The 26463-nt window shown below is 38.9% G+C and overlaps 1 protein-coding gene across 1 annotated transcript in view; it reads left to right on the forward strand.

Annotated features, from left to right (window-relative positions):
• DSG2 (desmoglein 2) overlaps positions 1–26240 on the forward strand; it is a 50638-nt gene extending 24398 nt beyond the window's left edge. Inside the window, exons 7-15 of the mRNA XM_024236032.3 lie at positions 1879–2016; positions 2134–2319; positions 8426–8691; positions 12685–12827; positions 13623–13850; positions 16173–16400; positions 18592–18713; positions 19912–20244; positions 23105–26240. Coding sequence (XP_024091800.3) covers positions 1879–2016; positions 2134–2319; positions 8426–8691; positions 12685–12827; positions 13623–13850; positions 16173–16400; positions 18592–18713; positions 19912–20244; positions 23105–24127 — 2667 coding nt within the window. The 3' untranslated portion in view covers positions 24128–26240. The remainder of the gene's footprint in view (positions 1–1878; positions 2017–2133; positions 2320–8425; positions 8692–12684; positions 12828–13622; positions 13851–16172; positions 16401–18591; positions 18714–19911; positions 20245–23104) is intronic.
• Positions 26241–26463: the final 223 nt, after the last annotated feature.

Genomic DNA, 26463 nt, shown 5'->3' on the forward strand with positions numbered 1-26463 from the left:
TTAAATAAAATATACTTGTTTAAAATTGTTATCACGTGTTTCTTTTTAAAATGTGGCTACTAGAAGATTTAAAATTACATAAAAACAGCACCATTCTAGGGCCTCTCCTATCAGGGTTCTGTTTACTAGAGATTCCTAAAACATTTCTCAGTTTGCAGTTCTCTAATGAAACATTAGGAGTCTCCTCCACTGCTAGTACATAGGAGGTAGTGAGGAAAGGGATGAAAATAGGAATCCTACTTAGAGAATGAAAGTATCTGTAAAGGAGAGAATTACTCTAAATCCCAAATGGAAGGAAAATTTGAGTAGGTTTACTAGGAAGGCGTTTCTCTTGAACATTTCACTTTATTATTTCTAACTCAAAGGGAAATTTTTAAATAAAAAGGAGAGATAGAAGATTTTTTTAAATGCTGTATACATAAAGGTTTTAACAGCATACAAGAGTAAAATGTGGTTGATCGTAAAGTACACTCTTTGTCATCAGATATAAATCATCATCCAAGTGCACTACGTTCAGTATTTCTTAGAAAAATGATTGGCCGGGCGCGGTGGCTCACACCTGTAATCCCAGCACTTTGGGAGGCTAAGATGGGCAGATCACAAGGTCAGGAGATCGAGACCATCCTGGCTAACACAGTGAAACCCCATCTCTACTAAATATACAAAAAATTAGCTGGGCGTGGTGGTGGGCACCTGTAGTCCCAGCTACTCGGGAGGCTGAGGCAGGAGAATGGTGTGTACCCAGGAGGCAGAGCTTGCAGTAAGCTGAGATCGCACCACTATACTCCAGCCTGGGCAACACAGCGAGACTCCATATCCAAAAAAAAAAAAAAAGAAAAAGAAAAGAAAAATGATTTAATTCTGTCCAAACTGGAAGGATTGTGCCCAACAGGCTTAAGGGGATGTTTATAAAATTAAAGAATATGATTACACCTAAAATTCTACTCTGTACCTTTTCACATAAAATTAGAATGGAAAAGTGTTACTTTGCATTAGTAGTGTGATTTTTAACAAGCTGCTGTTTCTAAAGGACAGAAAGTTTAGCCAATAATAATGGCTGTTAACTTACTGGGCATTTACCTTCTGCGAGGTACTGTTCTAAGCCTTTTTATGGATTAACCCATTTAATCCACATAGAAACCCTGTGAGGCAGATTCACTTATTATCCTCATCTTACATATAAAAAACCCGAAGGTCAAAGCGAATAAGTGCATGTCCAACACAGTCAGTAAGTGACAATGCCAGAATTGGAACCCAGGCAGATGGCTCCAGGGTCCTGGTGTCCTGCTGTGCACTGAGTGGTTCTGCCCTACACAGGACCCCAAGCACTGGCACTACCTGCCCTCCTAAATTCCAGCCACACTGAACAAAACCATAGTAAGGGGACCTCATGGAAGAGAAGAAGTGACATCTGAGAAGCCGTTCTCTAGGATACATACTGTAAGAATCAAATCTCTGGGGAATTCTGGACAAAGTTCACCCAGTTTTGCCTTCACTAACCAAGTTTATTTAGGACCAGCTTTTCCTCTCTGAGAATGAAGTGCAGCACAGAAAGAACCAATTCCTACAGTTCCACCTCACTTTCAGTAGAGAATAAGCCACATTTTCAATAGTGGCTCCTTTGTGCAGACTATCTCCTGATAATATCACCAATGACTTATTGAAGAATTTGACTATCTACAACTCCTGAGGCTTTTCTATTCTTCTGCAAAAGCTCTGACTGCAAGTAAATAGTATCTTCACACAAATAATAGCAGATCATAAAACAGATTTGTAAATAAAATATACTGTGGTACATGATAAACTGGACTAAAACCAGAAAGCCAGATGTAAGAGTGACTCTTTTCACCCAGCTGGACATTTTTCATTGCTCTGCAGGAACACAGCAGCTACACTTTGACGGTAGAAGCAAGAGATGGCAATGGAGAAGTTACAGACAAACCTGTAAAACAAGCTCAAGTTCAGATTCGTATTTTGGATGTCAATGACAATATACCTGTAGTAGAAAATAAAGTGGTAACTATTATTCTTATAATAACTGTACCTATTTATTTATATTTTAGTCCTAATTAAAAATATATCACTTATATTTGTATTTCATTGAAATAAAAATCATGTGTTCATGTTTTGCAGCTTGAAGGGACGGTTGAAGAAAATCAAGTCAATGTAGAAGTTACGCGCATTAAAGTGTTCGATGCAGACGAAATAGGTTCTGATAATTGGCTAGCAAATTTTACATTTGCATCAGGAAATGAAGGAGGTTATTTCCACATAGAAACAGATGCTCAAACTAATGAAGGGATTGTAACCCTTATTAAGGTAAGTACTAAGTATTCAAAACTGGCGTGGGCCAAGTTGGTGCTGGAAAGGAATCTAATATATTTTGAGCCCTGAACACTTAGAAGTGCTTTACATACTCAATTAACTAGCACTACAGTTGTTTGAGAAAGGAGACATCCCTATTTGCCCAAGTTCTATGGTTAGGAAGTGGTCACACTATGGTTCAAATTCATATCAGGGGACTCTAATCCTAGCCAGACAGCATGGTACCACCATCATTACTGCTTAGCTCATTTCCAGTCTTTCTTGCAGCTCATACCTGGCGATCACATTCTCACATCACAACCTCTTGCCTCTACTGAGTATCCCCTCAATTACTACCTCTGATTTTATCTACTTAAGAGTGAAGCCAGCCCCACACTTTGAGAAGCGAAGGCAGGCAGATAGCTTGAGCCCAGGAGTTCGAGACCAGCCTGGACAACATGGCAAATCCCCGCTTCTAAGAAAAAAAATACAAAAATTAGCTGGGCATGGCGGCACATGCCTGTAGTCCCAGCTACTAAAGAGGCTTAGGTGAGAGGATAGCTTGAACCCAGGAGGCGGAGGCTTCAGTGAGCCGTGGTCACACTGCTGCACTCCAGCCTGGGCAACAGAGTGAGACCCTGTCTCAAAAAAAAAAAAAACAAAAAAAACCCCGAAACAAAACCAGTAAACCCAGGCCTCACTAATAACATCTAAAAATAAAAGCTGTGATAACTTGATAGTTAAGCGTGCCTAAGAATCACCTCATAAAACTGTATGCCAAAAATGTAGGTTCCTGGTCTCATCAACAAAAAGTTTCATTGGGCAGGTTTCAGGAACTTGTCTTTTTAACAAAAATCCACTTATGATTCCAATATTAGTATGAGGCTCACATTCGGAAATACAGTATACTAAGTTCTTGTGCTTAATTGAGTCAATGAAGGGAAAATTGAACTACATAGGGATATTAAGCATTTATGTCGAATTACAGGATGGGCCGGGTGTGGTGGCTCAGGCCTGTAATCCCATCCCAGCACTTTGGGAGGCCGAGGAGGGCAGATCACGAGGTCAGGAGTTCGAGACCAGCCTGGCCAACATGGTGAAACCCCATCTCTACTACTAAAAATACAAAAATTAGCCGAGCGTGGTGGTGCACACCTGTAATTCCAGCTTCTCAGGAGGCTGAGGCAGGAGAATCACTTGAACCTGGGAGGCGGAGGTTGCAGTGAGCCAAGATCGCGCCATTGCCCTCAAGCCTGGGCAATAGAGTGAGACTCCGTCTCAAGAAATATAGGTAAGGAATAATATCAGTGTATTTTAAGTAGCTTATATTAGAATTGCCTTACCAGATTTTAAAATAAAATGCAAAGCTACAGTTCCAAAATACTATTTCATTAAATTACACATAGGCAAAAATTGATTCCAGAAGTTTCGAAATTCTTATGAAAACTTAATATATAACAGACTGGGTAAAACTCTGACAGTGGAAAGAGGAATAATGGTGATATAAATGTATAACAGAATAGGGAAGAATTAACTTGAGGTTTCATGATAATTGAGTACCACTTATTGACAGCTACTATATGCATTTAAGCTACCTTTTTAAAAGCAGAGTAAAATTGAGTAGCATTACCTCATGTTTAAAGGGAAGAACTCATGATTATTGAAGAAATGGATCATGTCATTCGAGACAAAATCAGTTTATCTGCTTGTGTAGAAATATAATTTTTAAGCCATCAATTTATAGGTATGACCATGCCAGATACCTGAGATAGAAAAGCCAATTATACACGCAAGGAGAAACAGTCAGATATTGATGAATGACAGAGGTGCTAGCATAGAATTGTCATGTGCCACGTACGAACGTTTCAGTCAGTGACAGACTACATATAGGACGATGACCCCGTTAAATTATAATGGAACTGAGAAATACAGAGTAAGGATGTAAAGAAAAAAAATGTTTTTATGTAGCTGCACAGTGTGTTTGTGTCTTAAACTAAGGCTCATTACAAAAGAGTCAAAAAGTTAAGAAAATATTTAAAAGTTTATAGAGAAGTTATGGTAAGCTAAGCCTAATTTATTATTGGAGAAAGAAAGTTTTATTTTTTTTTAATTTATTGTAGCCTAGGTACAGTATTTACAAAGTCTGCAATAGTGTACGGTAATGTCTTAGGCCTTCATATCCATTCTCTCACTCACTCAGAGTAACTTTCAGTCCTGCAAGCACCACTTATGGTGAGTGCTCTATACAGCTGTACCATTTTTCAAATCTTTACTATCATATTTTTGCTATACCTTTTCTATGTTTAAGCATGTTTAAGTACACAAATACTTACTATTGTATTATAATTGCCTACAATATTCTGTACAGTAACATGCTATACAGGTTTGTAGCATAGGAGCAATAGGCTATACCATATAGTGTAGGTGTATAGTAGGCTTTACCATCTAGGTATGTGTGAGTTCACTCTGTGATCTTTGCACCTCAACAAAATTGCCTAACAATGCATTTCTCATTTCTCAAATCATTAAGCAATGCATGACTGTATTTTTAGTGTACTATGATAGCACAAAAAAGGGATATAGTTATTTCTATCAAGAGGGATGTGGATAAAAAAATAATAAAATGAGTATTACAGTGAAAGCAACCGAGTGAGATAATTACAAAGTCATTGTCTCAATTATATAATGAATTGCTTCCAAATTATAAGGGCAGCAATCAGATTCAATTGAAAGGAATTTAGACAAAAAAGATACACAAGTAGCAAATACCCACATGAAAAGGTGCCAACATCATTAGTCATTAGAGAAAATCAAATTAAAACTGTAAGAGATACCACTTTACCTTCTAGAATGGCAGAAATGAATATCTTAGTGCGTTTGGGCTTCTACAACAAAATGCCATCATCTGGGTAGCTTATTAACAACAGAAATTTATTTCTCACTGTTCTGGAGGCTGGAAAGCCCAAGATCAAAGCAGATGCAGTGTCTGGGCAGGTCCCGCTTTCTGGCTCATACACAGTGCTTTCTTGTTGTATCGTCACATAGTGGAACATCCAACAAGCTCCACTAGGCGTCTTTTAAAAGAGCATGGATCCCAGGATCTCCCAAAAGCCCCACTCTTAATATCATCACTTTGAGAGTCAGGATTTCAGCACATGAGTTTTAAGGTGACACAAACATTCAGACAATAGCAATCAAAAAGATTGACAACACCAATTATTGGCAAAAATATAGAGAAACTGGATTGCTGGTGGAATTGTAACATGATACAGGCAGTTTGACAGTTTCTTTTAAAAGTTACACAAGAGTAGTTACATGACCCAATGATTTGATTCTTAGGTTTCCACCCAAGAAAAATAAAAACAGGTCTATACAAAGACATGTATGCAAAAGTTCATAGCAGCATTATTCATAATAATAAAAAACTAATAGCAGTCCAAATGTCCCATCAGCTGGTGAGTAGATAAATAGAATGTGGTGTATTCATATAACGGAATACTAATGAGCAATAAAAAGGAATGAAGTACTGATACAAGCTACAACACGGATGAACCTCAAAAACATGCTATGGGCTGTGCGCAGTGGCTCCCGCCTGTAATCCCAGCACTTTGGGAGGCCAACGTTGGGGGATCGCCTGAGCTCAGGAGTTTGAGACCAGCCTGGGCAACATGGTGAAACCCTGTCTCTACTAAAACGAAAAATTAGCCAGGTGTGGTAGTGCATGCCTATAATTCCAGCTGCTTGGGAGGCTGAAGCAGGAGAATTGCCTGAACCCAGGAGGCGGAAGTTGCTGTGAGCCAGCATCACGTCACTTCATCCCAGCCTAAGAGACAGAGCAAGACTCCATCTCAAAAAAAAAAAAAAATTTGCTTATTATGCTATGTATAAGGAGCCAGACACAAAATACTACATATTACATGATTCCATTTACTTGAAATTTCTACAAAAGGTGAAACAATAGGGATAGAAAGCAGACTAGGATTGCTGGGAGTGGGGAGTGTGAGTGGGGACTGACTACAAACACACGTAAAGGAACTTTTGGGGGTGATGGAGTGTTCTAAAACTGGACCATAGTGATGATTGCAAATCCAGAACTCATCATGCTGTACACTTAAAATGGGCAAATTTTATTGTGTATAAGTTATACCTGAATGAAGCTGTCCAAAAAGGATAAAGGAGATTAACAGATATTTTTAAATATGGAAATAGAGATAGTAAATAGTCACATGAGAAAAATTCACAGCTTTGTTAACAAATTAACAAATAAACTTACAATCTTTAATGTTATTAAAAAATAGCAAAAATGGAAATGATAAAATAAGTTTACAGAGTTGTGAAAAATAGAGGTCTATTCCCTCACAGAGTGCTCTTGATACTGAAAATTTTCCATTTGCTTTGGAGCATTATGGCTATTTATGACTAACACTATGAAACACTTGTGGCCCCAATACCTAGCTTTTATTTATTCATTTATTTTTTCATGGTCTTGGCCTTTGGATACTAATGACATCTGGCTGGAAGATTTTATTTCTCATCCAGCATATTTCATGCCATCAAACAAGCATGTCAAGTGCAAGAGTGACTTAAATAAACTAACAAGCTTTCACAAAGATATTACAATCACAAAGGATGTATTTTCTCTAGTCTTTTTCTCCTGTGTCCTTGTCTCAACATCATAGTGATCCATATTTTTAAAGGGTGCAGAAGTTGTGATCCATCCAGACCCCAATAGAGAGGAAAACTGACTGACTTATTTTGGTGAAAATAAGTAGTGGTAGCTCCAAAGGAAGGAAATTCACAATGAATCCTCCAAAAAACAAGTGAAAAGCTTTGCTGTAATTCATGTAAACATGCCTCATATATTTAATTTTATACTGAAGAAACAAGCAAAAATGTTTAGCGCATCTAAATGGTCAGAGATACTGGAAATAAAAAGCAACAGGACCTAAGTAAACTTTAGGTAATTCTTTTAGTAATAGGATACAGGTCAACAGAGGAAAAATAATGTGTATAAAAATGTTGAGAGCAGTATTAATTATATTTAGAAATTGTGACAGCCCAAATGCCTAATTATAGAATGACTGTCTATATCTAAGTAGTAGAATACTATGGAAATATTTATAAAAAGAAACATTGAAAAGTTGGAACATAAAATATGTATACAGTAATGAACTGATTATTTCAAATGGAAATTGTGCTATTACAAAGAACTATTTGAAGAAAGGTTAATCTTTTATGGAATTAACAGCAAACCAGATATTAATAGGTATTACGCTAAAAGAGGAGAGTAGGGTTCTTTGTTTAAACAAATTTGAAAATCTCTAGGTTTCTTCTTTACTCCAGGAGTTCAAGTATTTTAATATGCTAATGTGTAATACATAGCTATATTAGAGGGACAGAGCTCACAGAGCTACTACTACTTATTTTCACTAAAATAAACCCATGGAACACATTTTAAGGAATACTGATTTATATTGAATGCCCACTAATTTTTTACATTAGAAAAAAAATCACTTCAGATTGTTAAATATATATACACATATCTATAGATATGTGCGTGTGTGTGTTTTGAGACAGGGTCTCGCTTTATTGCCCAGGCTGAAGTGCAGTGGCGTGATCATGGCTCACTGCAGCCTCAACCCTCTGGGCTCAAGCAGTCCTCCCACCTCAGCCTCCTGAGTAGCTAGGACCACAGGCACGAGCTGTCATGCCCAGCTAATTTTTGTATTTTTGTGTACAGATGAGAACTCCCCATGTTGCCCAGGCTGGTCTCAAACTTCTGGGCTCAAGTGATCTACCTGCCTTGGCTTCCCAAAGTGCTGGGATTACAGGCATGAGCCACCATGCCTGAACAAAATATATATATATTTACAATGATTTCAACATTTAGGAAAATAAATTGGTAATACTTTCTAAACATCCTTAACATTTATGACTGTCCAGATTGACAGAGAATTTTTATTTGCTTGGTGTCAGTATAAGAGTTGGACTATTCAGTGCTGCTGTATTTCCTGTGCATTAAATTATTGTATCTAACATTAAAACCACACATGTATGTGTATATGTGTGTATGTCTTCTGTTTTCTCTTTGAAAAGAATTCCCTTTGGTTTTCCCTTTTAGGAAGTAGATTATGAAGAAATTAAGAATCTTGACTTCAGTGTTATTGTCGCTAATAAAGCAGCTTTTCACAAGTCAATTAGGAGTAAATACAAGCCTACACCCATTCCCATCAAGGTCAAAGTGAAAAATGTGAAAGAAGGCATTCATTTTAAAAGCAGCGTCATCTCAATTTACGTTAGCGAGAGCATGGATAGATCAAGCAAAGGCCAAATAATTGGAAAATTTCAAGCTTTTGATGAGGACACTGGACTACCAGCCCATGCAAGGTAAGAGAGAATGACATGTGTATTTCTTTATTTTAAATTATTTTCAGTGCCTATTTTCAAAAATCATAATCAAATCTGAACACTTCATTCCTTCAAATCCAGCATTATAGTTCCCCAAAGGTCTACAAGTTAAATTTTCCAAAGATGTGTCTATAACTGAGAGATGAGGGGGAATTTTCACCAGAATCCACCTTCTTCAACCACCTGTGTGTGAGGAGGAAGCTGGTTTACTCACCACTGAAACAGTTCTGGCTAGAGATGGCTAAAAAGCAACAAAGGAAAAGTTCAGGAAAAAACTTTTTAAAACCTGTCTTATTTCCTAAAAGATTATTATTGGAGGGTGAGAACATAGCAGATAACATCCACAAGATTTACTTTATACAAGTTACATAATGTATTTTAATATGGGGAAACCAGCTTTACTTAACGCATAAATCTTGGGAATGAATCTTCATTTAAACCTATTTGTTTCAGAGATTAATGAGCCTTCTACACTGTTTATGTTTGTCTTGATCACGGTGACCTTTACTCAGAGTACATTTATTGAGAACCTACAAGATGCTCACTGTGTTGGAAGAGATTAGCTTGTGTCCACTCTATAGTGGCACCTTATTGTGTGATGCTTTCAAATTTTCAAAGTAAATTTACATCTTAGATCTCAGTGCCGTGCCACGGAAAGACCATTCTCCACAGAGCTGTTATTTATGGAGCTCTAGTTACTGTTACTGCAGTTGAATTTAAAGAATCCCCACCTGCTGTCCCAGACACAACTTTAGTGACTTCCTGCTCAGTGCCAGAGCTGCCTGGTTGCTTGAGTGTCCTTATACACCTGTGTCCCTGTCTTAGTCCATTTGAGCTGCTGTAACAAAAATACATTAGATCAAGTAATTTATAAACAGCAGATTTGTTACTAACAGTTCTGAAGGCTGGGAAGTCCATCAAGGCACCAGCCAACAGATTTGGTATCTGGTGAGTCTCGCTGTCTGCTTCCACGATGGCATCATCTTGCTGCATCCTCACGTGGCCAAAGGAGCAAGGGAACTCATTGGAGTCTCTTTTTTAAGAGCACTAATTCCATTCATGAGGGTGGTGCCCTCATGACTTCATCACTTACCAAAGGCCCCACCTCTTAATATGATCATACTGCGTATTAGGCTCCAACATAAGAATTTCCGAGGGTTACAAACATTAAAATCATAGCAGTCCCTGTGTACCAGTGCTTCCTAAAACATTGTATTTAAGTGCATCGCCAAGTGTAGCAAGAATGAAAATGTGGAAGAAGCTCCTCAACAACCTTTTTGCTTTTAGTGAATCGCCTTTTCATGGAATTCCTTAAATAACGTTTTTTCCAAAATAATGTTAACAAACAGCTTCCACCATGTTTTCTGTAGTGCCTTGGTGACATTCTTTGGCCCGCTGTGCTTCTCTTGAGTTATGTGGTCTAGTTGGTCTAGTTTTAATTTTCTCAGCTCTATACCTCACAAGACAGTATACCCAACTGAATTTACAAAATTGGGGATGAATTTTCTATATGATCATTTTTCACTGCTGTCTATGGAGAAACTTATATGTTCAAACTAATTATATACCAATAATATGTGGCCACTTATTGAAGCTTCTGTTTCCCACCAAATTACTGACTTTTGGCTGCTGTTTTTTTTGTTGTTGTTGTTTGTTTGTTTGTTTGTTTTTTAGGGGCCATGAATACATCAAAAGATTGTGTGTTCTGCCTGGAAGAATAATGAACCCTGCCTTTTTCATTTCTTAGTGTTTTATTGTATTCTTTAGAATGCAGTTACAGAATTTTAGAAAGAAAAGATCTTAAAGACCAGCTCAAACCTATTATTTTACAGATAAGGAATGGAGGCACAGCCAAGTTATTTTCCAAATGTTTACCTAACTAATTAGTGGTTGTTATTTTGAAACACTGATAAGGGGCTGGGCGCAGTGGGTTCATGCCTGGCATCTCAGCACTCAACAATCCGAGGCAGGAGGATCACTTGAGGCCAGGAGTTCAAGACCAACCTGGGCAACACAGCAAGACTTTGTCTCTACAAAAAAAAATTTTTTTTTCAATTAGCCAGGCGTGGTGGCACATGCTTGTAGTCCCCACTACTGGGGAGGCTTAGGCAGGGGGATTGCTTAAGCCTAGGAGTTCAAGGTTCCGGCGAGTTGCCATCACACCACTGCACTCCAGACTGTTTGTCATAATTTACTGTTTTATTGATTATTCATGTGTATCAGCTGTTTACGGATATTTGCTATAACACATAAGCAGCTATGCTACTTGAATGATGTCTAGCTTTTACAATAGAGAACAGAAAATTTCTTAAATGAGATTAAACAAACACATTGTGAAATGTAATCCCTATTTCTAAGACTCTGCCTTTATTATCAGTGTGAATGTTGGTAAACCATAGACAGCAAGTTATGTCTAAGCTTTAAAATTTCAGACATGAAATTCAAAACTAATTGTGAAAATCGAAATGTATTATTATTTACTGGTAGCAATATTAAGAGGCAGAAAAATTTAGTTCAAGTGTATAATTGGAAATAGCACTATAAATAAATATTGCTATAAATTAGCCACTCATTCCTGTGTGCCTCGAAGCCACTTAATAGAAAATAAATTAACAATTTGATTGAGCAAACCAAGATACTCATATGTACTGGTATTTTTATGTTAAACTCATTGGTATTCATTAACTAATTACATACATTTCTTTTTTTTGAGACTGAATTTCGCTCTGTCGCTCAGGCTGGAGTGCAGTGGCACAATCTCGGCTTATTGCAACCTCTGCCTCCCGGGTTCAAGCAGTTCTGCTTCAGCCTCCCAAATAGCTGGAATTACAGGTGCCCACCACCACACCCAGATAATTTTTGTATTTTTAGTAGAGATGGGGTTTTACCCTGTTGGTCAGGCTGGTCTTGAACTCCTGACCTCAGGTGATCCATCCACCTTGGCCTCCCAAAGTGCTGGGATTATAGGCGTGAGCCACCACGCTCGGCCAGTTACATACATTTCTGAAAACATAATATGGACATTTGCCTTGCTCTTCCAGCATTGGCTCCTTCCACACTAATTCTCCTTGCTTTGAGGGAAGAAACCCAGAAATGATTTTATCGGCATTGTTTCCACTTTTAACCAGTTCTACCTGAAAGAAAATTATTACCCCAATAATCAACAGTATCAGAAAATTTTTAGATGCTTCCGTTTAAAATGATCGTTGATTTTTTTTTTTTTTTTTTTTTGAGACGGAGTTTTGCTCTGTCACCCAGGCTAGAGTGCAGTGGCGCAATCTCGGCTCACTGCAACCTCCACCTTCTGGGTTCAAGCAATTCTCCTGCCACAGCCTCCTAAGGAGCTGGGATTACAGGCACGCGCCACCATGCCCGGCATTTTTTGTGGTTTTAGTAGAGATGGGGTTTCACCATGTTGACCAGGCTGGTCTCAAACTCCTGACCTCAAGTGATCCACCCGCCTCAGCCTCCCAGTGTGCTGGGATTACAGGCGTGAGCCACCGCACCCAGCCCCTGCGATCATTGATTTTTAAAGTTGATGTTTGTAAATGTTGCTAACACCCCCAATAAACAACAGAACATAAGACCGCTCTTCTCCACCAGTCCTTATTGTATAACTAAGTTATTCCCCAAAAGTTTAACCCAACTTTAAGGGACACTAAATCAAATGCCATAGGACAGACTGCAGAGCAACTTAAAAACTTGGGTTAGTGGTTAGTGGGCTCAAGAGAATCACCCTTAATTTTATGTCTTGGGTATGTTGCAGGAATAAGGAAGGTCCAATTTAAGTGTGACATGCAGTAAAGAGAGGGGCTTTTAGGATGGTTTTACGAAATTAAAAACATTCAAAACAAATGCCTGTAATAAGAAGGTATTTAAAGAGAAGAAAAGTAAGCTTGAAAGAGCTGTAGATGTTAGAGATTTCCAATTCATGCAGAATTCAAAATTAATTTTGTGTTTGTTTTATGACAGATATGTAAAATTAGAAGATAGAGATAATTGGATCTCTCTGGATTCTGTCACATCTGAAATTAAACTTGCAAAACTTCCTGATTTTGAATCTAGATATGTTCAAAATGGCACATACACTGTAAAGATTGTGGCCATATCAGAAGGTAAGTTATTAAATAGATCTTTTTCTTGATTATATGTATTTAGATTTTTATTTTCCAACATCAGAAACCATTGATTTGATTGTGTATAAAAACCTAATCTTGGCCGGGAGCAGTGGCTCACGCCTGTAATCCCAGCACTTTGGGAGGCCGAGGCAGGCGGATCACAAGGTCAAGAGATCGAGACCATTCTGGCCAACATGATGAAACCCTGTCTCTACTAAAAATACAAAAATTAGCCGGGCATGGTGGCATGCATCTGTAGCCCCAGCTACTCAAGAGGCTGAGGCAGGAGAATTGCTTGAACCCGGGAGGTAGAGGTTGCAGTGAGCGGAGATCGCGCCAGACAAAGTGAGACTCCCAACTCAAAAAAAAAACAAAAACAAAAACCTAATCTCAGCCCAGCACAGTTGCTTGTGTCTGTAATCCCAGCTACTCAGGCGACTGAGATGGTAGGAACACTTGAGCCCAGGAGTTTGAGACAAGCCTGGACAAAAAAGCAAGATACCATCTTCAAAAAAAAATTGAGGGGTAGATAAAATTAAAAAATAGATGTCTAAAAAAATTTTTTAGTAAAATGAAATAAGCACCTAATTTCTCCAATAGATAAATCTCACATTTCTACTTGGTAAGTGGATTAAAAGATATTACTTGATCCAAATTTGAAACATATCTAGGATAGAAAATGTCCTAAGTGGTTAGTACCTTCTCCACTCCAAATTGGCAAGGGAATTCAAACTATGTCTGTTGTCAGCAATAGGAACAGAATGTACATACTTTTTCTCTCTTATTTTTAAGATTATCCTAGAAAAACCGTCACTGGCACAGTCCTTATCAATGTTGAAGACATCAACGACAACTGTCCCACACTGATAGAGCCTGTGCAGACAATCTGTCACGATGCACAGTATGTGAATGTTACTGCAGAGGACCTGGATGGACACCCAAACAGTGGCCCTTTCAGTTTCTCTGTCATTGACAAACCACCTGGCATGGCAGAAAAATGGAAAATAGCACGCCAAGAAAGTAAGCAAAATCACTGGACTACATTGAAATCTAAATATTAAGCATGATAAATATCTAAAATATTTGTAAGTTGTATTTCTTCTCATAAATTATATTTCCAATATAGTTTTTTAAAGGAGTTTATGAAATGAGGTCCTGAACCTACTGACATATAGTATCTTTTATATGCTTATGGAGAGAAGAAAAATAAATGTCTTGAAGGTAGCTGGGTATTCCCTAAATAGCCATTGAAGTAGTTTTGTCTGGTAAGGTGAGGAGTACCAAGCCTTTTTCAGCACCACAATCATAGTAGGTGCCTTCTAAAAATCTTGAAGTATAGTAACAATAATTCTATTTAAAACAACATTTATTGAGCACTTGCTATGTGCTAGGCATTCTGCTAGCCCATCCTATGTATTACCATATTTAATCCTTCCTTCAACATTATTCCCTGATTAAAGCTGAGGATACCTTGGTTTAACTGGAGGTAAGTAAAGCTCAAAGCTAGAACATGATAGAAACAACATAACAGGGGGGTTGTCTGATTCCACCCTTCCCCATGTCAGTGGACATGTCCATATGTCCACATCCAGGACATCTAGACACATGGACCATATGATGTGTTGATGTGAGTTTTCAGATGTCCTTCAGGGTGGTTCTGAATGCAGAAAAGTCTATCCAGAAAACTATTTTGTTTTAAACAACTAGGGTTCATTTCAGAAAAATTTCAAAGACAATAGTCAGGTTTTTTTTTTTTAATTTACAGCTTTATTGTGTTAAGTCTAGCAAATGTTCGAAATCATTTTAAGAGGGTTTGAATAATGTTTAGTCCAATTAACAAATTAAACACCATCGATATTTCAAACTGTATTTACAGATTTAATATATTTAGTTTCCTTATATATTTCAGTGATCTGAATTAACAAAACCTCCCAGCCAGGCGTGGTGGCTCACGCCTGTAATCCCAGCACTTTGGGAGGCCAAGGCGGGCGGATCATGAGGTCAGGAGATCGAGACCATCCTGGCTAACACGGTGAAACCCCGTCTCTACTAAAAATACAAAAAATTAGCCGGGCCTGGTGGCAGGTGCCTGTAGTCCCAGCTACTCGGGAGGCTGAGGCAGGGGAATGGCATGAACTCGGGAGGCAGAGCTTGCAGTGAGCCGAGATTGTGCCACTACACTCCAGCCTGGGCGACAGAGCAAGACTCTGTCTCAAAAAAAAAAAATTCCCTATGATCCTTATACTCTAAAATTCTAATAAATTTAACTTACAAATACATTGAGTTGTATATTAGAGAATATTATCAATAACAAGTTGAAGCCGGGCATGGTGGCTCACGCCTTAATCCTAGCACTTTGGGAGGCTGAGGCGGGTGGATCACTTGAGGTCAGGAGTTTGAGACCAGCCTGGCCAACATGGTGAAACCCCATCTCTACTATAAATACAAAAATTAGCTGGGCATGGTGGTGGGCACCTGTAATCCCAGCTACTCAGAAGGCTGAGGCAGGTGAACCTGGGAGGTGGAGATTGCAATGAGCCAAGATGGCAGCACAGCACTCCAGCCTGGGCAACAGAACGAGACTCCATTTCAAAAAATAAGAAGAAGAAGTGTAAGAGTGCTAATGTTCCTTGATCTTAGAAGATGCATGCTGAAGAATGTCGTGCTATCTGTAACTTACCTTGAAATAGTTCAGAAACTTTAAAAAAAAGAAAAAGTGGGTATATAGAGGACAAGAAAGCATTGTTGCAAAATGTAAACAGTTAGTGAAGGGTTTGTTAATATTCACTAAAATATTCTTTCAACTTTTCTGTAGGCTTGAATTTTTTTTCCATTTTGAATGTATATAGTGTTGAGAACAAAGAAAGAAGGGACTAGAGAAAACAAGATCAGCCCATTGTTGAAAACGATTAACGCTGAGGATGGGTACCATGGGGGTTATGCTCTTCTCTCTATTACTATGTTCGAAAAATTGCCTTAATGAAGTTTTTTTTAAAGAAATGGTAAAATAAAGGTCATTCAGTAGAAATGTTAACTCACCACTTGTTTGTCACTGTATTTCCAGTGTATAGAACAGTTCCTAGCTTTCGTAGACCCACACACATTGGTTACAGCTAATCATCATGAAAGTAAGGTGTCCAGGTCTGAACCTTTGCTATTTAAACTGCATATTCAGGGCCTATAGACAAATTTTAACGAGCACACTTCAGTAAGTGAAGGAAGAACAAAGTATCTAATTGGAGTTAAATACAATCAGCAATGAAAGAACATTTGTGGAATTTAATGTTGCCTCATCCTTGGTAATCATTCGTTTTTATTTCCTTCTGCCTCCCAACCTCATAGGTACCAGTGTGCTGCTGCAACAAAGTGAGAAGAAGCTTGGGAGAAGTGAAATTCAGTTCCTGATTTCAGACAATCAGGGTTTTAGTTGTCCTCAAAAGCAGATCCTTACACTCACGGTTTGTGAGTGTCTACATGGCAGCGGCTGCAGGGAAGCACAGCATGACTCCTATGTGGGCCTGGGACCCGCAGCAATTGCGCTCATGATTTTGGCCTTTCTGCTCCTGCTATGTAAGTCTTTAAAAGCCACTCTGTTGTGCATTTGGGAATTTGAGTGCACTCCTGGAGATGTGTTACTATGGTAGTCATTGATTTCTTCACAGTTATTCTTTAACCACACTAGAACACTTTGAGGGTGAATAGGGAAACAACTGATGATTGGCAGATCACCAAAGCATAATATAAGACTCTTCAGAATTTTGTTTTATAAATGTATATCCTTTTCTGATTTCAGTAACTTAGGAACTATTGGCATAAACTTTGCTGGTATTCCCATTTCGATGAGCTCTGTGAGGGCAGCGTGCTGTCTGTTCTCTTCACTGCTGTATTCCCAGTGTGTGGAACAGAGCCTTGCATGTAGTAAGCACTCAAAAAAGATGCGTTGCATGACTTTGGGTTATGGGTACAAGGTGTTTTACAAACCCAGCTTATTCTAATCAATCCTGCTTTGTACATTCAACTTGTCAGAGCTCCGCCTCCCTGATATTCCCCACTTGGCTTGTTTCTTCACCAGCACCAAAAGTAGGCAGACCCTCTGAGCACTTCCTGTCCTTCCTGATCGTAAGATGTTCTCAACCAGTCCCGCCTGCCCTACCCACACTCCAAAGACCTCGGGTTTCCTTTTATAAAAGAACAAGGGATTGCATCCTGAGGTTACATGAAATATCACTCTACTTGACCACTGAGTATGGACAGAGGGCCGCCTCCAAGGCCACCTAGGCTAGTGCAGTGACAGAGGAGAGGTCTGTTAGACAAGGAGTCCCCAACCCCCAGGCCACAGACCAGCACCTGTCCATGGCCTGTTAGGAACCAGACCGCACAGCAGGAGGTGAGTGGTGGAAGAGTGAGTGAAGCTTCATCTGTATTTACAGCCACTCCCCATCGCTTGTGTTACCACCTGAGCTCTGCCTCCTGTTAGATCAGTGCTGGCATTCGATTCTTATAGGAGCTCAAACTCTATTGTGAACTACTCATGCCAAGAGATCCAGGTTGCATGCTCCTTATGCCTGATAATCTGTCACTGTCTCCCATCACCCCCAGATGGGACCATCTAGTTGCAGAAAAATAAGCTCAGGGCTCCCACTGATTCTACGTTATGGTGAGTTATATAATTATTTCATTATATATTACAATGTAATAATAATAGAAATAAAGTACACAATAAATGTAATGCACTTGAGTCATCCCAAAACCAACCCCCCTACCCCTAACTTCCCTGTGGAAAAACTGTCTTCCATGAAACCAGTCCCTGGTGCCAAAAAGGTTGGGGACTGCTGTATTAGAGCCATTGGTAGATATGCAATTGAATACACAGCACTCAACAGTCTGCAGTGTACTTTTATACCATTATCTGCATGCTATGGCTACATATACAGATACATAACAGTAAATGACTTGTCTCAGCTTACCAAGTTTGTAGGTAGGTACTGGAGCTGGGAGTGTATCTTTTGCCCAGGGATTCCTTGCACTGCTTTCTCATCTCAGATTCCCTGGAGCCTAATGTGGTACTTGGCACATAATAGACACTTGATGTTTGTTAAAATTGTTGAGCCACTGGCTGATTTCAGTCTTATTAATCATAGTAGCTATAGTTAATGTGCTGTTGACTGTTTGACATAAAAACGAATCTAGGCAGTAGCCAGTTCATCATTGGAAGCTGCCAAATGGAAGTGGCAGATGGGCATGCAGATGTGTTAATTCTTTACTGCATTGATCAAGGGGTCAGCCTTGGTCTTTGCTTCCTCCTAGGGGTAAAATAAAATCTAAGAAGAGGGCTCTGGAATTGTTATATGTTTCACTTTATTATTTCTAATTACTGTTTTTAACAGTACATATATTTTTGTAACAGTGATTTTTTTTTAATTGGACCATAGTTTTAAAAAAATTAATCTTTAAGCTGGTTTTGATGATTTGGATACTATCTGACCTAGTCTTGGTATTCCACTCAGCAACCACAGACAGCCTCTTTTTGAAGAACGAGGCCTTGAATCTGTAAGACTCCCTCATCCTGCCTTCGGGTTTTGGAGTAACTTGCCCAAAACAAGCTTGGTAAGGTTGGATCAGGGTGAAGAAAAGAAAAATAGAGCTGTAAATAAGTGAAGACAACTCCAGGAAGGGACATGCAAATTCCAAAATTGTGCAATATAAATTTAGAAATATATCAAGGTTAACCTTACCTGTGTTCGATTTTGTGTCTGTACAGTGGTACCACTTCTACTGCTGATGTGCCATTGCGGAAAGGGCACCAAAGGCTTTACCCCCATACCTGGCACCATAGAGATGCTGCATCCTTGGAATAATGAAGGAGCACCACCTGAAGACAAGGTCAGTGGATCAGATGTCAATATGACTTGTCTTCTTTTTGGGTTTTAAAGGGGCCTAGGGAAGTGTTTCTTACATGTTTGGTTGAGTGAGTAAAGTGATCACTATGGATTTCACTCATGTGCCTTTGTTAAGCAAGGAGTTCAAGTGACAGCATATTTTGTGTTTGTTGCCGGGGCAGAATTGAGATAGTTTTACTCTGTTTTGACACTTCCCATGTTGTAGAGAATGTAGAGCAAGGTTCAGGAAGAGCAAGAGTGTGTAGGGATCTAAGTCTTTTGTCCCAACATTAAATGGGCAGTTTTCGTAACCAGGAACTGCTTCATTTCTGTTTCCCTCAATACATAGGGTTTGCAGAGGTAAGCCCACAACCCCCATGACAGTTGTAAAATGTTGCAAAACCCCGTTTCCCAACTACTTCATAGCCATATCCCTTTGTCTCTCTATTGCATCTTCACCCTGGACCTCTCACCACCATCTGTTATGAGCACCATTTCTAATAGGATAGAATTTAGCATCAAGTGGCAGAGAACTCAGGTGGCTTCACCCTAAAATGGGCATTCCAAGATCAACATGATGATTCATCCACAGCATGGTTCCCAGCTCCCTCTTCCTTGTTTTTCTTCCATGGTTGAGTTCCATTTCCACACTGTCCTCCTGTCCCAGTTCTAGCTACCTAGCTGCTGTCCCCACATTGTAACCAGCAGATGGGAGAAAAGTGAAGAACCCTCTTTAAGCACACTTCCCGGAACTTGCGTACACCATTTCTGCTTCATTCACATTGACCACAGTTTAGGCAGGTGGCTATACCTAGTGGCATCAGAGGCTTAGAAATATAGTCTTTATTTTGGGTGGCCATGGATCCAGGTCAAAACAAAATTAAGAATTCTATAACTATAGAAGAAGGTATCAAACTGTAGAGGGAGGTTGAAATGCCATTGGTCCCATAGAGTAAAGGAGCTGTGACTGTTTGGGCTTTCTTTTCTCTTTGGGTTCTATCCAGCTATAAAACAAGAAGATAGAAGAAAGGAGATCTTCATAAGACTTACATAAGTTATTCAACTCAAAATACTTTTTCTAATTGGCCTCAGTGGAAATAGCTTATACCTTCCTATGCCCGCTTGGCTCAGATCCTTCTACCAAGGATGAAGGATTCCCTCCATCCTCCTGACTCAGTTCTCAGCTGTGTTTGCTCTCACAGGTGGTGCCATCATTTCGGCCAGTGGATCAAGGGGACAATCTAGTAGGAAGAAATGGAGTAGGAGGTATGGCCAAGGAAGCCACAATGAAAGGAAGTAGCTCTGCTTCCATTGCCAAAGGGCAACATGAGATGTCTGAGATGGATGGAAGGTGGGAAGAACACAGAAGCCTGCTTTCTGGTAGAGCTACCCAGGTTACAGGGGCCACAGGTGTTATCATGACCACTGAAACCACGAAGACCACAAGAGCCACAGGGGCTTCCAGAGACATGGCTGGAGCTCAGGCAGCTGCTGTTGCACTGAACGAAGAATTCTTAAGAAATTATTTCACTGATGTAAGGATGGGTTTTATGTATTGGTGGTGGGGGGTGGGGGGAACATTTGTATGTGAATGTGATATTAATAGGGTAATCATTGCCTTGGATCCAAATGAGACTTTGGGTTTGTTTTTTTTTTCTTTTTTCAGGGAATACTTACAGGCAATAAGGAAAGAGAAATGGGACCCACAGAATCAGTTGGTGTTAGCTAAATTATGCTGCAGTAACAAGTGACCCCATGATCTTAGTTCTCACACAGGCATATTTCTCACTTACAGTTATGTTTTTGCCAGTCAGCTCAGCTCTGCTCTCCTTCATGATGTCTTCATATCAAGATGCACACTGAGAGAGCAGATTGTACCTGGGAAGCTGCCGTCCTTGTGACCCAAAGAAAAGAACAAGGCAGAACCAGGCAATGGCTCTCAAAGCCTCCACCTTTTTACACTCACATTTCATTGACCAAAGCAAGTCATATGACCAAGACAGATGTCAGTGGGTCAGAAAGTTCCATCCCTCTGCAGGAGCAGGCTTGGTAGTGATGAGCTCCGTAGGAGAGGCAGAGAATATATAACCTAAAAAACACAATCTATGAAGTCCATTTAAATTTTACCTTCTGTATGAGAGTACTTGGCTTTGCTATTATGAGGGTCCACCAAAAAATGATGATAAAAGTTCCAGGAAGATGATCAGATGCAGTAAGGAAGCTCATGCTAGAATTAAGGAATTGGAAGCAGAACTGAAAATAAAAGTATAATGTAGAGGTCAGGCACAGTGGCTTATGCCTGTGATCCCAGCACTCTGGGAGGTCAAGGCAGGCAGACTGCTTGAGCCCAGAAGTTCAAGACCAGCTTGGGCAATATGGTAAAACCCTATCTCTCCAAAAATACAAAAAATTAGCCGGGCATGCTGGCACACACCTGTAGTCCCAGCTACTCAGAAGGCTGAGGTAGGAGGATCACTTGAGCCTGGAAAGCCAAGGATGCAGTGAGCTGTGATCATACCACTGCACTCCAGCCTGGGCAACAGAGTGAAACTCTGTCTAAAAAAAAAAAAAAAGTATAACATAGAGAGAAAGTATACTTCAGAACAAGGAATATTACCAGGAATAATGAGGGATAGTTCATAATGAAAAATGGGTCAGTTCATCAGGAGGCCTGAAACTCCTAAATATGTCAGAATCTAATAACAGAAATTTTTAAAACTTAAAGCAAAAACAACTGAAAGAGAAACAGACAAATTCATAATGATAGTTGGAGAGTTCAACCTGATCTATCAGTAAATGAAAGAACAAGTGACAGAATCAGTAAGCATATAGAAAACTTAGTACCATCAACCAAATGGATCTAGTTGACATTGACAGAACACTCTATGCAACAGAAGCAGAATACACATGCTTTTTCATATAGACTATATTCTAGGACATTAAATAAATGTAAATAACTTTTAAAGAACTGCAGTCATACAATGTACTTTGACGACAAAAAAATTAAAACCAGAGATCAGTAACAAAGAGATATATAAAATATACTCAAATATTTATAAATACACGTGACTGCAAATTAAATTATACTTTATGAAAATTTGTGGGGTTCTACTAAAGTGATGCTTGAAGGGAAATTGTAGCAAAAATGGTTATATTAGAAGATGGTTTTCAAATCAGTGACCTAAGCTTCCACCCTCAGAAGTTAGAAGAGCAAATTAAACCCAAAACAAGCAGAAATAAGATAATGATGAATTTTAGAGCAGAAATCAATGAAATATTTAGCAAAAAGTAATAAGAAAAAAACATTGAAGCCACAAGCTTATTATTAAAAGAGGTCAGTAAAATTGATAAACATTTTACCAGACTAATTAGGATATTAAGAGATTAAACACAAACTATGGATATCAGAAATAAAATAAATAACCTTACTATAGATCTTACAGACATAGTAAGAATAATTAAAAAAAAAAAAAAAAAAAAGTAGGCCCTGTGCTCCCATGAGAATGGGCAGAGTTGGAATATAAGGCATCTGAAGGGCCCTAGAGAGGAGTAAGGGGAGGGGCTTCCACTGAGGAAAGCAAGTTACTTCTGTCCCCTCTCTTCTAAATTTGCAAATTATTAGCATGCTTTCCCACTTTCTGCTCCTTTTTACCCTCCCATCTTTCATACCATCCTTCACCCACCTTCAAGTATTAGCTTAACAGGGATGTGAGTGGTGTCAAGCAAAACCATTTCTTGGCCTTTCCTGTCTCACTGCTAAGCTCAATTCTAGCATCCTGTTTGTTTTCTTTGATAAGTTTTCCCTCTCTCCACTCTAATCCTGCTCCAGTCATTCTTGGTTACGTATGTATGTACTAACTTTTGATTTGGAAGTAATTTCAAAGTTAGCAGAAAATTTGCAAGAATAAGAGAAATTTTGAACCCAATAAACATTTTGCCACATTTGCTATTTGCTTTTCCATTTTCTCTGTCTCTCTCTCACTGACACACATTCACACACATTCTCTTACATTACTATAGAACAGTTAACAAATGTAGAACTTTAATATTGACACAGTCCATATTTCAATTTAGCCAACTATCACACTATCTTTTATAGCAATTTTGTTTTTCTCAGGATCCTGCATTCCATTTAGTTGTCCTGACACTTTAGTCTCCTTTAATCTGAAACAGTCCCCTCTGCCTTTCTATTTTTTCCCTGATATTAATTTTTTTTAAGAATACAGGCCAGTTGTGTCATAGGATCTCTCTCAATTTGTGTTTCCCTGATGGTTCCTTGTAATTAAATTCACATTACTGCATTTTGAACAGGAATATAGAGTCTTGTTTAAAAATGAATTTGTATTGCTAATTATTTGTCTGTTTTGTGTTTGTTTTGTTTTGTTTTCATTTTAGAAAGCGGCCTCTTACACTGAGGAAGATGAAAATCACACAGCCAAAGACTGCCTTCTGGTTTATTCTCAGGAAGAAACTGAATCGCTGAATGCTTCTATTGGTTGTTGCAGTTTTATTGAAGGAGAGCTAGATGACCGCTTCTTGGATGATTTGGGACTTAAATTCAAGACACTAGCTGAAGTTTGCCTAGGTCAAAAAATAGATATAAATATGGAAATTGAGCAGAGACAAAAACCTGCCACAGAAACAAGTATGAACACAGCTTCACATTCACTCTATGAGCAAACTATGGTTAATTCAGAGAATACCTACTCCTCTGGCAGTAGCTTCCCAGTTCCAAAATCTTTGCAAGAAGCCAATGCAGAGAAAGTAACTCAGGAAATAGTCACTGAAAGATCTGTGTCTTCTAGGCAGGCGCAAAAGGTAGCTACACCTCTTCCTGACCCAGTGGCTTCTAGAAATGTGATAGCAACAGAAACTTCCTATGTCACAGGGTCCACTGTGCCACCAACCACTGTGATCTTGGGTTCTAGACAGCCACAGAGCCTTATTGTGACAGAGAGGGTGTATGCTCCAGCTTCTACCTTGGTAGATCAGCCTTATGCTAATGAAGGTACAGTTGTGGTCACTGAAAGAGTAATACAGCCTCATGGGGGTGGATCGAATCCTCTGGAAGGCACTCAGCATCTTCAAGATGCACCTTACGTCATGGTGAGGGAAAGAGAGAGCTTCCTTGCCCCCAGCTCAGGTGTGCAGCCTACTCTGGCCATGCCTAATATAGCAGTAGGACAGAATGTGACAGTGACAGAAAGAGTTCTAGCACCTGCTTCCACTCTGCAATCCAGTTACCAGATTCCCACTGAAAATTCTATGAAGGCTAGGAACACCATGGTGTCTGGAGCTGGAGTCCCTGGCCCTCTGCCAGATTTTGGTTTAGAGGAATCTGGTCATTCTAATTCTACCATAACCACATCTTCCACCAGAGTCACCAAGCGTAGCACTGTACAGCATTCTTACTCCTAAACAGCAGTCAGCCACAAACTGACCCAGAGTTTAATTAGCAGTGACTAATTTCATGTTTCCAATGTACCTGATTCTTCATGAGCCTTACAGACACACAGAGACACATACACATTGATCTTAAAATTTTTATCAGTCACTGATATGCAAAGGACCACACTGTCTCTGCTTCCAGGAGTGTATTTTAGAAATGTTCCACAATTTACTGAGGACATAGAGATGATGCTGCTGTTTAGGTGCCTTTTAGCAAGCTATGCAAACAATCCTGATAAAACAAGATACATAGAGAGTCAGTCTGGCTTCTGAGAATTTACCAAGTGAACAGAGTATCTAGTTCATTGGCCGTCCAGTAAAGCAACCCAGGAAACTGATTGGGTCTCTTTGCCTACCATATTAACATTAAACATTGATGTTCTGTATTCTGTACTTTACTGCATCTAGCAGATTTTCAACAACTCATTGATCCAAAGATACATGCACAGTCTGAGCACCAGTTATGGTGCCCATAACTTCCTTAAGACTTGAACCCTTTTAATCTGCGTGTGATTCATTAAATTGGACCATTGATGATAAGAATAAACATTGTATGTTTCTGTGCACATGACTTGTGTGTGTGTGCACATACATACTGTATAGTCTTAAAAATAGCATTATACTGGCCAGGGGTGGTGGCTCACACCTGTAATCCCAGCACTTTGGGAGGCCAAGGTGGGCGGATCACCTGAGGTCAGGAGTTTGAGATCAGCCAGGCCAACCTGGCGAAACCCTGTCTCTACTAAAAATACAAAAATTAGCTGGGCGTGATGGTGGGCGCCTGTAATCCCAGCTACTTGGGAGGCTGAGGCAGAATCACTTGAACCCGGGAAGCGGAGGTTGCAGTTAGCTGAGATCGCACCATTGCACTCCAGTCTGGGCAACAGAGTGAGATTCTGTCTCAAAAAAAGAAAAGAAAAGAAAAAAAATAGCATTATACCTCTTCCTCACCTCAGCCGCCATGAAAATTTTGAACACTCCAAATTCAGTTGAATAATCCAGAACAAAATTTATAAATATAAAATAATTTTACTTCTTATAGTAATAGTATACTTTAAAAAGCCTCAGGGTATATTATCTTCTAAACAGCTACAATTCAGTGCAGCTACATTAACCAACTATGTTCTCTAGTTGTGAGAACAACTAGGCCTATTTTACTGCTGTGTATCCTCAGTGCCTAACATGGGTGCCAAATAAATATTTGTAGAATTACACTGAATTGTACAAACCATTCGTTTTTGTTTACAATTGCCAAAAATCTCAAAAGACCCTGTATTTCTGTAATACTTTGAAATTATTATTTTATTTTGATTTCTCAGTTATTGACTGGCTGGGTGTGACTTAGTACATAAGTACTCAATATTATATTATAAAAACCTCTAATAATTGACTTGATTTTGCACAACATCCTTCCCTTTTCTACATAGTTAATTTTTTTACTAATCATTTGGGTTGTTTATCTCCTAAATAGGTTATATTTTATTGCTCCTAGAAACAATGTTTCAAAATATATGTGCATTATCAGTAATAATTTGTATAAATATTTCCCACAACACGATAATTTTCATAATTTTCAAAGACTAATTTCTTGACTGGGAAGTGAAACTTTAAAATTTTGTAGACTTTAAAAAATATTGTTGAATGGTGTTATGCAAAGGATTTATATAGTGTGCTCCCACTAACTGTGTACAGATCAGGACACATATTTTTAGACATCTAAGTCTGTAGCTTAAATGGAGGTTATTCTTCCATCATCTAGAATGGTTTACTTAGTAATTGTTGTTTCTTTTATTATTGTAGACTTACTAACAGTTTTATTTTGCCAAGTATGCAACAGGAATATCACTAGTATGTGAAAATGTAAATATCACCTATGTACTCAAACAAAAGTTGGTCTTAAGCTTCCACCTTGAGCAGCCTTGGAAACCTAACCTGCCTCTTGTAGCATAATCACATTTTCTAAATGACTTTCTTTGTTCCTGAAAAAGTGATTTGTATTAGTTTTACATTTGTTTTTTGGAAGATTATATTCGTATATGTATCATCATAAAATATTTAAATAAAAAGACTGTCTTTAGAATGACCCTTTCCCCATAGATTTTTATTTCTCTATTATATTTTACAAGGAATATAACTCAGTTTGTTAGGGAGAGTGCCTTAAAGGCAGGTGTTTCTTGGACTTTGTTATTTAATTAGATCTGCTTGCAATAAAAAAAAGTTATCGGTTATCTAGAATTCAAATTTATCTGGGTACTCGGCATTTTCAATGTCCAACTCTGGCAACCTTGTTCCTAAGGAAGTGAAGG

The sequence above is a fragment of the Pongo abelii genome, chromosome 17 (assembly GCF_028885655.2).
Source record: "Pongo abelii isolate AG06213 chromosome 17, NHGRI_mPonAbe1-v2.0_pri, whole genome shotgun sequence".
Classification (NCBI taxonomy): Eukaryota; Metazoa; Chordata; class Mammalia; order Primates; family Hominidae; genus Pongo; species Pongo abelii.